The sequence below is a fragment of the Sinocyclocheilus grahami genome, unplaced genomic scaffold, assembly GCF_001515645.1.
Source record: "Sinocyclocheilus grahami isolate Dianchi unplaced genomic scaffold, SAMN03320097.WGS_v1.1 scaffold232.1, whole genome shotgun sequence".
In the NCBI taxonomy this organism is placed as follows: Eukaryota; Metazoa; Chordata; class Actinopteri; order Cypriniformes; family Cyprinidae; genus Sinocyclocheilus; species Sinocyclocheilus grahami.
This window is the reverse complement of record NW_015505411.1, coordinates 944,513-957,054: the sequence shown is the minus strand read 5'-3', so window position 1 is coordinate 957,054 and position 12,542 is coordinate 944,513. Positions and strand designations below refer to the sequence as shown.

At 35.5% G+C, this 12,542-nt stretch overlaps 1 protein-coding gene and 1 pseudogene across 2 annotated transcripts in view; one reads left to right on the top strand and one right to left on the bottom strand.

Moving 5' to 3' along the window:
* LOC107597453 (tumor necrosis factor-like) overlaps positions 1 to 12,542 on the bottom strand; it is a 21,295-nt gene that overhangs the window by 7,126 nt on the left and 1,627 nt on the right. Inside the window, exons 1-6 of one of the 2 annotated variants that reach the window (XM_016288517.1) lie at positions 3,986 to 4,167; positions 3,337 to 3,396; positions 3,087 to 3,197; positions 1,791 to 2,106; positions 1,664 to 1,691; positions 1,478 to 1,549 (exon numbers count right to left, since the gene is read on the bottom strand). In XM_016288517.1, coding sequence (XP_016144003.1) covers positions 1,478 to 1,549; positions 1,664 to 1,691; positions 1,791 to 1,949 — 259 coding nt within the window. In that variant the 5' untranslated portion in view covers positions 1,950 to 2,106; positions 3,087 to 3,197; positions 3,337 to 3,396; positions 3,986 to 4,167. Of the gene's footprint in view, positions 1 to 1,477; positions 1,550 to 1,663; positions 1,692 to 1,790; positions 2,107 to 3,086; positions 3,198 to 3,336; positions 3,397 to 3,985; positions 4,168 to 12,542 lie in introns of those variants that run through there. The other variant, XM_016288518.1, reaches the window with a different exon arrangement.
* LOC107597469 (uncharacterized) lies at positions 3,803 to 7,435 on the top strand (annotated as a pseudogene).

Sequence of the window (12,542 nt, the reverse complement as noted above, 5' to 3'; positions counted from 1 at the left end):
GATAGCTGAAGGTAAAGTGCACACCCACTGTTTCCCTGGTGCTCGTGTTAGGGTTAGGGTTTCTGCGCAGATACCCGCGATCCTGAAGGGCGACGAGAGCCCTGGAGCGGTCGTGCCGGGGTTAACGATACCAAGCTGCGGCATACAGAGACACTGAAGATGGACTTCAGGAGCCTGATCGAGACGGTGCGCAGCACATCCCACGTATCGACGAGGACACGAAAGGTTCAGTAGACTTTTTGCTTTAAACGAATGGTTATTGTCATGGTGTAAAGAACAGAAACTGCTCTTTGTTGATATTTGAAATCTTTTCTGGGAGCGTCCTAGGCTTTTTCGCGCTGATGGCCTGCACCCCAGCAGAGTCGGAGCAGAACTCCTGTCGGACAACATCTCCAGGACGCTACGCACCATATGACTAGTAAGCCAATTCTCAAATAACTGCTATGATGACTTTTGTTCTACCTGTTTAAATGATAGAAGTACTTGCGCTGTCCAATCTATAAAGATTGTGTCTGTTCCCCGAATAGTGAGGTCAAAATATAAATTTAATGCAGGATCTAACAACAAATCAATTTTGCTTGGTTGAAACAGCAGCTATGCTAATTATGTCTCTATTTGTTTCTCTGTTTTTGCCACGGGATTTACACAAGCTTCAATCTGGATCCAAATCACCTGAGAAGAGATGATGCCAACCCCTCAGAGGACCTCAGATGATGCCAACCATGAAACAACATACAGAACTACCAAATTTTGCTATAAGTTTGATTGCATCATATAATCATTGCTGTTAATAGTGTTCATCGTCTGTTTGATTACGTCTTTAATTGATTTTTCCATACATTTCTGCAATATGTACATTAACTGACAGTCACCACTGATAAGCTACTACTAAATATTGTAGAAACCTAATTTGCTGTAAAGTTGCTTTGCAACGATTTGTATCGTGAAAAGCGCTATACAAATAAACTTGAATTGAATTGAATTTACTAATTGTTTAAGGCATACAGTAACCAGCAACAATCACCCCTTCCTCTTCTCATTGAAGACATGCGATGCAGTCCTAAACAGTCTCTCGCTGTCTGGTGCTTGTAATGATTTTTGCGTCTTTCTCCGACAATTTAAATGCTTCCACACTGCTGACATGTGTGCTGCATAATAAAGAGTGCATGCCTCTCACTCTGCGCTGGTTGCTATTTGATCGCGTCATATCATTGTTCGGTACAATTTATTTGGTCTTTTCGCTTATTCGGTTGCCGAACATTCGGTGCATCCCTACTGCAAACAGTTAGGAGGGGAACCTTGATTCTTCTGGAATGTCTGTTCAATAGTTCAGTGGTGAATCCATAGTTTATTTGGGTCTGTTCGAGACCGATATCCTACAGCAGTGCAAAGCTGCTTAAACTTTTAATGCATTCTGAGGTGAGGTGATGTGTAGTGTTTGTTTACCGCTCATTTACCAATTTTGAATCAAGCTTACCTGATAAATGGATGGCAACCTTGGAAGGAACATTTTCTTTTGAAAGATGATCTCTTAATGTGAGCCTTTGCTCTGATGGGGAAAAACACAAAATAACTCATATAAGATGATTTAGTTTAACAGAAAATCACATTATCTGATGTGAATGGGGAAAAAAGGGATATGAAACTGAGGGTCTGAACTCACCATTTCCACCTTCCTGATTGTTCTGAGACTAGAATGAACAAGAAACATAACATTAAGTGCACAAATATGTGCCTGAAATGGCATATTAAGAATGACATGCATGATGTTTATGGGTCAGGATAGTCACCTTGTAGAGCGTGAAGCAGACAGCAGCTGCGGCACACAGGGCCACAGCCACCCACCAGATGCCTGACTTTGAGGAGCTGGCCTTCCTCCTCGACACCATCACCTCTGGTAAGGGCAGCACTCCTTCGTCAAGAAACTGACTCTCAAGATCCATAATCATTGTGTCTGTTAGTTAAACTATGTCCAACTATAAGAAACTGCAGCGTGTCAGTACACTTTTAAATGGTCTTGTAAAGTCTCCTCAGCGCAGTTTCTCACTTCAGTGTTTTGCTTGGTTGGTCTGTCAGCGTTGTACTCAGAAAAGCTGGTTCTTCATTCTTTTTAAAGCACAGAGATTGCAAGACCAGGGGAAACTCCAGTGATGTCAGTGTGGAGAAAAAAATGAGCAGAGGGAGACTGAGAGGAGAAACCATGAGATACACCCACCCACACAGATACATTCACACCCACTTACACTCACAAAAGGGAATTACAACCACAAAAATAAGCCAATTGTTGTATGGACCATTGTTTACAGATTTGTGACATCGTATCACTCTAAAAATAAAGGTTATTTATTGGCATCTATGATTCTATGAAGAACCTTTGACTCTCATAGAACTTTGTCACTGCACAAAGGGCTCTTTATGGTGGAAAAAGCTTCCTTAGATTTTCAAAATTTTTCTTTACACTAAGAAAAAAAATGCTTCTTTAAAAACTGTTCACTGAAAGGTTCTTTGAGGTTCTTCTATAGCATCACTGCACAAACAACCTTTTGGAAACCTAATTAACATTTATTTAATTTATTTTGGATATCAGTGATGTATGCATTTTTATAATTTAATTATACATTTTTATATAGGTCTAATTTTGTTAATGGAGAATTTGTGGTTGGTTACAGTAATTCAGATTTTAGATTTGCATTTCAAATTGAGAGGTTAAAATGAGACCTGTGGGTGAAGAACACCTCTAGAATTAGCACAAAAGGCCAGCATGTTGGTATTTGTGTTTTTATTATGTAATTGAATAATTATTAGAATTCATTAAGGTATTGCATAATATTTCCAAGAATGATATTTCAAATGTCATTATTCATATAGGTTAAGTAAAATCATTAAGTCTTAATTTATGGTGTATCATATTTCAACAATCCCTTCAATTAAGAATATAAGCCTATACGTGATTCATAGAATTATGTAATTCAGAATATAATCAAGAGGTATCTCTTTCACTGGTATTCTGTTTGATTTCTCTGTAAGTATTCAACCAAATTATAAAGTGCATAAATTTATATAAATTACACAATAGTCAGTCCTACTTGTTCACAGTTCGCACAGCGATATCTCACGGCACGTTGCTTTTCTGTTGTTTTCAGAAATTCGGAGTTCATCGTGTGCAGTGGTGATGTCCAGTGTAAACTTCTGATCATCTGGAGATAAAAGCAGACACAAAGCCACAAATGTGTACATTATCTTTGAAGAGAACAGATTAGTGACATTTTTTAATATATGAACCACAGTTTTACAACATTATGTGAGTTTATGTACAGTACATTATGTGTAACTTACACTGTAGAAAATCCTCACTGGTTATCGGCTCAAAAGGAAATCTCAACTGAAAATTTGTAACTGTAAACATACAGATAAAATAGTGCATTATTATTGCTAATCTATGTGAACGTTTCACTTATGTACACTTATGAACAAATATCTTTTTCTATCACCATTTGAAATAATTTTGTACTCCTCCTTGCCAAATTTCTGTAATTCCATTTTAAGATCAGAAAGAGACTTCCTCACAAGATCAGGTTTAATGTGCTGACTGACAGTTACGATTTATTTAATGTTTTATTTGTTAGGGACAGATACAATAAACATAGATGAAAATGTAAAAAACAATCATCCCATGCATGTACCATAGTGCTTGTAGCCGAAGCTAATTTGAAACACTCTCCCTAGGAGAGCTTTTATAAATTACAATTACAATAAACAAGTAGTACACAAATTTATAATATAAATACACTAAACATATACGATGGGCGAGTTCACAGATGGAGATGGTGAAGATCGAGACTGGAAATGCTGTAGAGTGAAATACCAAACACACTGATAGATTTACACATTTTCAGACTACTAAAATAAATTTTTACATTTAAAAATGCTAAATGTAAAGGTGTTAAGAGTAATATACAGTATATGGCAAAAAAGTAGCAATTACCTTTAGGAAATAAACATTATTATCCTTGTTTAAAAGCTTCAGTGTCTCTCCTGTGGAGCTCAGCAATCTCCTGCTCCAGCTGCTCATGAAGTCGCACAACTCGACTATATTCCATCTTTTCTTGAGCTCTGATCAGCTCTGCTACCTCAGAGCGTGTTTTCTCAATGGTGTGGATCAGTTGAGTGAAGATCTAATCCTTTTCCTCTAATGCAGCCTGTGCAGAGCACTGTTAGAAAGCATTGAGTTGTACTCTTTAAAATAATGATTCCAAAAGCGTGTTTTCACAACAATGTATTGAAGAACCACTTGGGGTTCCCCAGAGAACCTTTCAGTTGTGGATCAGTTGAGTGAAGATCTAATCCTTTTCCTCTAATGCAGCCTGTGCAGAGCACTGTTAGAAAGCATTGTGAGTTGTACTCTTTAAAATAATGATTCCAAAAGCGTGTTTTCACAACAATGTATTGAAGAACCACTTGGGGTTCCCCAGAGAATCTTTCAGCGAACAGTTCTTAAAAGAACCATTATTTTCTTAGTGTGAAGAACATTTTATTAATCTAAAGAACTTTTTTTTCTATAAAGAACCTTTTGTGGTATGGAAAGGTTACATGAAGGTTCAAAGAGCTCCTTCTGACCAAACACCGGGTAGAGATGGTTGAGACAGTTACAGTACATATTGTATAATACTAAGTGCTGCTTCTTAAGCCTGGCCTATTAAAACAAGTGTATACTACCATAATAATGTATATACATACTTTGTTATGATGCTTACATTACATAAAATTAAAAAAGTGTGATACAAAAATCTAAACAATTTGTGAGACTATTGGTCAGAAATCTCAAATGTCATTCATAGTGCAAGTGGCACTAAAATAATACACCTATTGAAATTTGGTGCAGTGAAAACTGATGGTAATTATGATCAGTCAGTGATAGAATTCAATACAAACACTGTTTAAATAAGAAAAGAAACAGGAAGTTGTAGTTTCTAAGGAGTAACAGCTAAGAGGAAACAAATAATTAAGACACTGTTGACAGACTCAGTAAAACGAACCATGAGGGACTGTTTATATATTTTTCTCTTTATGCTTCACTTCGGTACAGGTGAGTTTAGAGTTTGCGTTATTTAAGGGGACTCATTGTGAGATCAGTGAGCAATGAATATAGATCTGCTTTAAGACAGTAATAATAATAATAATAATTCATTGAAGCTTGATGGCAGGAATAGATAGCTAAATTATAATTTTTCTACAAACTACAGATTGTTCACATCTGCATAGCTTTGAATTATTAGACAATTTGAGAGACATTCCAACTGAAATGCATCTCTGATCTGAAGGGAAACACAACCTATTAAATTTACATTTTATGTTATGTTTTGTGATTAATCAGAAGGTCTATGAAGCCCATATTTATAACACATTATAAAGGTATTCTTAAGGCATTATAACGAATGCATAATGCATTATAAAAATTTAAAAAAATTATATGTTGTTTCATCTCATAAATAATCATAACAATTATAATACATTATAAAACGTACTTCTTTGTGGTTATAACTTTTATGAGTATGCTTATTTATAACACGCAATGAACACCATTTTAAATCCACTTAATTTATAATGGATTATAAGTCTCATATCTTGGCATTATTTATTTAAGACTGTCACATTATCTTACTGTCATACTGATATTGCATTAAATATGGTTAAATGCAAATGTGCCATATAACACAATCCTCTGATCAAATATCTGATCTTATGGCTGTTTAAGAAAAAATATTGTTATATTTATTATTATTATTGTTGTTGTTGTTGTTATTTATAAGTGGTCTTTGTCTGCTTTAAGTAAAGTAACAAGTTAACAATGGCAAGAAATGAGACGTATAATACATTATAACTATGAGAAATATAATCCATTGTAAATTAAGTGGATGCATTGTGTTCATTGTGTGTTATAAATCATCATACTCTTAAAAGCACAAATAAGTAAATATTATAATGCATTAAAACTGTTGTTATGATGAATCATGAGATGATATTACGTATTATACGTTTTTTTATATAATACATTATGCATTTATTATAATGCCTTAAGAATACCCTTATAATGTATTATGCAGGCTTCATGGAAAGTGTTACCGTGTGGCTCTCTGTTTGAAACAGGGAAGTAGTGCAAACAAATTAAAAAAGTATTTGTGAATACTACTACTACTACTACTAATAATAATAACCCAAATCTGATGAGATTTGAGTAACATTGTGTTGTTCATTAAATACTATTAAGGTTTAAATGATGCTTGGACCCCTGAAGGGATCTTTTCAGCTTTTATTTTTCCTGGTTATTATATATTCCAGTAAAGCTCATTTGAATGCTCTGGATAAACTCTTTTGTTTGCAGGCTGTATTGTTTCAGATGTTCAGCAGACAATAGGAATAGCAGGACACACAGGTGGTTCAGTTGTGCTGCCCTGCTCCTGTGCTGACCCTCAGTCTACAGTCACGACATTCACCTGGCACTTTCAGCAGGGAAATCAATGGATTCAAGTAGTTCAAGATGAGAAATACAGCGGCAGACGTGTGCTGTCTGATGAACTTTCTCCAACAAATCGGTCTCTTTTCATTTCTGACCTCAGAACGAATGACCAGGGCTACTATAGATGTATGACCGAACCAAATATTATTACGTATGTTGACTTAAATGTTAAAGGTAAGTGGAAATTTGGAGCAGGACGCAATATCTTTAAATTTCACTTCCACTGACCTTTGAGTTTCTCTTGCACTTACTACAATGCAGGCCTTTTTTGGTTGCAATGTTACGCTGAAATCATTTTAGGATTTTTTTTACTTGCATTTAAACTGAAATATAATATAAACATAATTTATATCATGTTTTCAGGGTGTGATTTGGTTGAGAACAGAAAGACAGCTGTAGTGACTGGATATTCAGGAGAGTCTGTGGTTCTGCCCTGTTCCTGCACTGAACTACAGGCTAAACCTGAACACAGTGGAAATATTTCAAAGAAAATAAATATAAAGAAATTGACCCAAATGAACAAATTGAGAATTACAAGAACAGAGTCAAACTGTTCAGTCCAAACACTCCAGGAAATCTTTCTCTACACGTATCAGCACTGACCACAGAGGACCAAGGGCACTATCAGTGTTTTGTCTCGTCTCAGCAAGTAGTCGCTGTCAGACTTCGTGTACTTCATGTTGAAGGTAGTTTTCTTCCATTTCTGTTGTCAGATCCCCATTGCTATTCATTTTGTTTTTACGAAGAATCTAAATATTTAGAAGAATGATATCAACTTGTAGATAACATGCTTTTTTGTGTTATATTATCACTTACACTTATTGGCTTCTGAACAGAAAAAACTTGTGTCCACCCAATCAATTTAACAACAGATCTACCTTCACACCAAACACAAGACTCCACTACTTCACAACTTAAACTGATTCCACAACATCACACACCTCAATGTAAGTCACAGGCTTTGGTTACAATATTGTTTTCTCATTATCTTTCAAGTGTTTGTATTTAATTGTTTTAAAATTATGCATGGAGCTTTTATGAGCTCATATTGAGAAATATTTATCCATATTTGTACTACATTAAAAAAAAAGAAAAAAGCATTTGTCAAGCCATTTCTGTTTCTCCACAGCTGTTTTCATTCTGCTGGGAGTGTTTTTCTCAGTGCTTTTACTGGCATTACTGGCATTTACATGCTGGAGACGTAGAGGTACATGAACACACATAATCATTCTTCTCATAACTATACCGACTAAATTCTGTTTAAATGACCAGCGAATGGGGCTGTACTCCTAGAATAAAACACATAGAATCATAGGTACAAATTCACAACCAAATAAAACCGACATACTTAAAATCATCATCAAAACTTGTTTGGTGTGATGTTGTATGTTTTAGGAAGCAGAAAATGCTGAAAAGGTGACCACTAATGAGAAGAGCTAAAGAGAGAACAAGCCAATCAGGTGAAAACAAACTTACTGTTACTGTTGATTATGTAACATTGATGTGATGCTGTGTGTGCAATCATCCCATTTTTCCTCTCTCTCCAGGATGACGTGATGTATTCAGCTGTTACGATTACAATTACGAGATATAAAGTCACAATTGCGAGCTATAGTCACAATTACGAGCTATAAAGTCACAATTGCGAGATAGAAAGTCACAATTGTGAGATAGAAAGTCACAATTACGAGATATAAAGTCACAATTGCGAGATATAAAGTCACAATTGCGAGTTATAAAGTCACAATTATGAGATATAAAGTCACAATTGCGTGATATAAAGTCAGAATTGCGAGCTATAGTCAGAATTGTGAGATAGAAAGTCACAATTACGAGCTATAAAGTCAGAATTGCGAGATAGAAAGTCACAATTACGAGCTATAAAGTCAGAATTGTGAGATATAAAGTCACAATTGCGAGATAGAAAGTAACAATTACGAGCTATAAAGTCACAATTGCGAGATAGAAAGTCACAATTACGAGCTATAAAGTCAGAATTGCGAGATAGAAAGTCACAATTACGAGCTATAAAGTCAGAATTGCGAGATAGAAAGTCACAATTACGAGCTATAAAGTCAGAATTGCGAGATAGAAAGTCACAATTACGAGCTATAAAGTCAGAATTGCGAGATAGAAAGTCACAATTACGAGCTATAAAGTCAGAATTGCGAGATAGAAAGTCACAATTACGAGCTATAAAGTCAGAATTGCGAGATAGAAAGTCACAATTACGAGCTATAAAGTCAGAATTGCGAGATAGAAAGTCACAATTACGAGCTATAAAGTCAGAATTGCGAGATAGAAAGTCACAATTACGAGCTATAAAGTCAGAATTGCGAGATAGAAAGTCACAATTACGAGCTATAAAGTCAGAATTGCGAGATAGAAAGTCACAATTACGAGCTATAAAGTCAGAATTGCGAGATAGAAAGTCACAATTACGAGCTATAAAGTCAGAATTGCGAGATAGAAAGTCACAATTACGAGCTATAAAGTCAGAATTGCGAGATAGAAAGTCACAATTACGAGCTATAAAGTCAGAATTGCGAGATAGAAAGTCACAATTACGAGCTATAAAGTCAGAATTGCGAGATAGAAAGTCACAATTACGAGCTATAAAGTCAGAATTGCGAGATAGAAAGTCACAATTACGAGCTATAAAGTCAGAATTGCGAGATAGAAAGTCACAATTACGAGCTATAAAGTCAGAATTGCGAGATAGAAAGTCACAATTACGAGCTATAAAGTCAGAATTGCGAGATAGAAAGTCACAATTACGAGCTATAAAGTCAGAATTGCGAGATAGAAAGTCACAATTACGAGCTATAAAGTCAGAATTGCGAGATAGAAAGTCACAATTACGAGCTATAAAGTCAGAATTGCGAGATAGAAAGTCACAATTACGAGCTATAAAGTCAGAATTGCGAGATAGAAAGTCACAATTACGAGCTATAAAGTCAGAATTGCGAGATAGAAAGTCACAATTACGAGCTATAAAGTCAGAATTGCGAGATAGAAAGTCACAATTACGAGCTATAAAGTCAGAATTGCGAGATAGAAAGTCACAATTACGAGCTATAAAGTCAGAATTGCGAGATAGAAAGTCACAATTACGAGCTATAAAGTCAGAATTGCGAGATAGAAAGTCACAATTACGAGCTATAAAGTCAGAATTGCGAGATAGAAAGTCACAATTACGAGCTATAAAGTCAGAATTGCGAGATAGAAAGTCACAATTACGAGCTATAAAGTCAGAATTGCGAGATAGAAAGTCACAATTACGAGCTATAAAGTCAGAATTGCGAGATAGAAAGTCACAATTACGAGCTATAAAGTCAGAATTGCGAGATAGAAAGTCACAATTACGAGCTATAAAGTCAGAATTGCGAGATAGAAAGTCACAATTACGAGCTATAAAGTCAGAATTGCGAGATAGAAAGTCACAATTACGAGCTATAAAGTCAGAATTGCGAGATAGAAAGTCACAATTACGAGCTATAAAGTCAGAATTGCGAGATAGAAAGTCACAATTACGAGCTATAAAGTCAGAATTGCGAGATAGAAAGTCACAATTACGAGCTATAAAGTCAGAATTGCGAGATAGAAAGTCACAATTACGAGCTATAAAGTCAGAATTGCGAGATAGAAAGTCACAATTACGAGCTATAAAGTCAGAATTGCGAGATAGAAAGTCACAATTACGAGCTATAAAGTCAGAATTGCGAGATAGAAAGTCACAATTACGAGCTATAAAGTCAGAATTGCGAGATAGAAAGTCACAATTACGAGCTATAAAGTCAGAATTGCGAGATAGAAAGTCACAATTACGAGCTATAAAGTCAGAATTGCGAGATAGAAAGTCACAATTACGAGCTATAAAGTCAGAATTGCGAGATAGAAAGTCACAATTACGAGCTATAAAGTCAGAATTGCGAGATAGAAAGTCACAATTACGAGCTATAAAGTCAGAATTGCGAGATAGAAAGTCACAATTACGAGCTATAAAGTCAGAATTGCGAGATAGAAAGTCACAATTACGAGCTATAAAGTCAGAATTGCGAGATAGAAAGTCACAATTACGAGCTATAAAGTCAGAATTGCGAGATAGAAAGTCACAATTACGAGCTATAAAGTCAGAATTGCGAGATAGAAAGTCACAATTACGAGCTATAAAGTCAGAATTGCGAGATAGAAAGTCACAATTACGAGCTATAAAGTCAGAATTGCGAGATAGAAAGTCACAATTACGAGCTATAAAGTCAGAATTGCGAGATAGAAAGTCACAATTACGAGCTATAAAGTCAGAATTGCGAGATAGAAAGTCACAATTACGAGCTATAAAGTCAGAATTGCGAGATAGAAAGTCACAATTACGAGCTATAAAGTCAGAATTGCGAGATAGAAAGTCACAATTACGAGCTATAAAGTCAGAATTGCGAGATAGAAAGTCACAATTACGAGCTATAAAGTCAGAATTGCGAGATAGAAAGTCACAATTACGAGCTATAAAGTCAGAATTGCGAGATAGAAAGTCACAATTACGAGCTATAAAGTCAGAATTGCGAGATAGAAAGTCACAATTACGAGCTATAAAGTCAGAATTGCGAGATAGAAAGTCACAATTACGAGCTATAAAGTCAGAATTGCGAGATAGAAAGTCACAATTACGAGCTATAAAGTCAGAATTGCGAGATAGAAAGTCACAATTACGAGCTATAAAGTCAGAATTGCGAGATAGAAAGTCACAATTACGAGCTATAAAGTCAGAATTGCGAGATAGAAAGTCACAATTACGAGCTATAAAGTCAGAATTGCGAGATAGAAAGTCACAATTACGAGCTATAAAGTCAGAATTGCGAGATAGAAAGTCACAATTACGAGCTATAAAGTCAGAATTGCGAGATAGAAAGTCACAATTACGAGCTATAAAGTCAGAATTGCGAGATAGAAAGTCACAATTACGAGCTATAAAGTCAGAATTGCGAGATAGAAAGTCACAATTACGAGCTATAAAGTCAGAATTGCGAGATAGAAAGTCACAATTACGAGCTATAAAGTCAGAATTGCGAGATAGAAAGTCACAATTACGAGCTATAAAGTCAGAATTGCGAGATAGAAAGTCACAATTACGAGCTATAAAGTCAGAATTGCGAGATAGAAAGTCACAATTACGAGCTATAAAGTCAGAATTGCGAGATAGAAAGTCACAATTACGAGCTATAAAGTCAGAATTGCGAGATAGAAAGTCACAATTACGAGCTATAAAGTCAGAATTGCGAGATAGAAAGTCACAATTACGAGCTATAAAGTCAGAATTGCGAGATAGAAAGTCACAATTACGAGCTATAAAGTCAGAATTGCGAGATAGAAAGTCACAATTACGAGCTATAAAGTCAGAATTGCGAGATAGAAAGTCACAATTACGAGCTATAAAGTCAGAATTGCGAGATAGAAAGTCACAATTACGAGCTATAAAGTCAGAATTGCGAGATAGAAAGTCACAATTACGAGCTATAAAGTCAGAATTGCGAGATAGAAAGTCACAATTACGAGCTATAAAGTCAGAATTGCGAGATAGAAAGTCACAATTACGAGCTATAAAGTCAGAATTGCGAGATAGAAAGTCACAATTACGAGCTATAAAGTCAGAATTGCGAGATAGAAAGTCACAATTACGAGCTATAAAGTCAGAATTGCGAGATAGAAAGTCACAATTACGAGCTATAAAGTCAGAATTGCGAGATAGAAAGTCACAATTACGAGCTATAAAGTCAGAATTGCGAGATAGAAAGTCACAATTACGAGCTATAAAGTCAGAATTGCGAGATAGAAAGTCACAATTACGAGCTATAAAGTCAGAATTGCGAGATAGAAAGTCACAATTACGAGCTATAAAGTCACAATTGCGCGATAGAAAGTCACAATTACAAGCTATAAAGTCACAATTGTGAGATAGAAAGTCACAATTACGAGCTATAAAGTCAAAATTGTGAGATATAAAGTCAGAATTACGAGCTATAAAGTT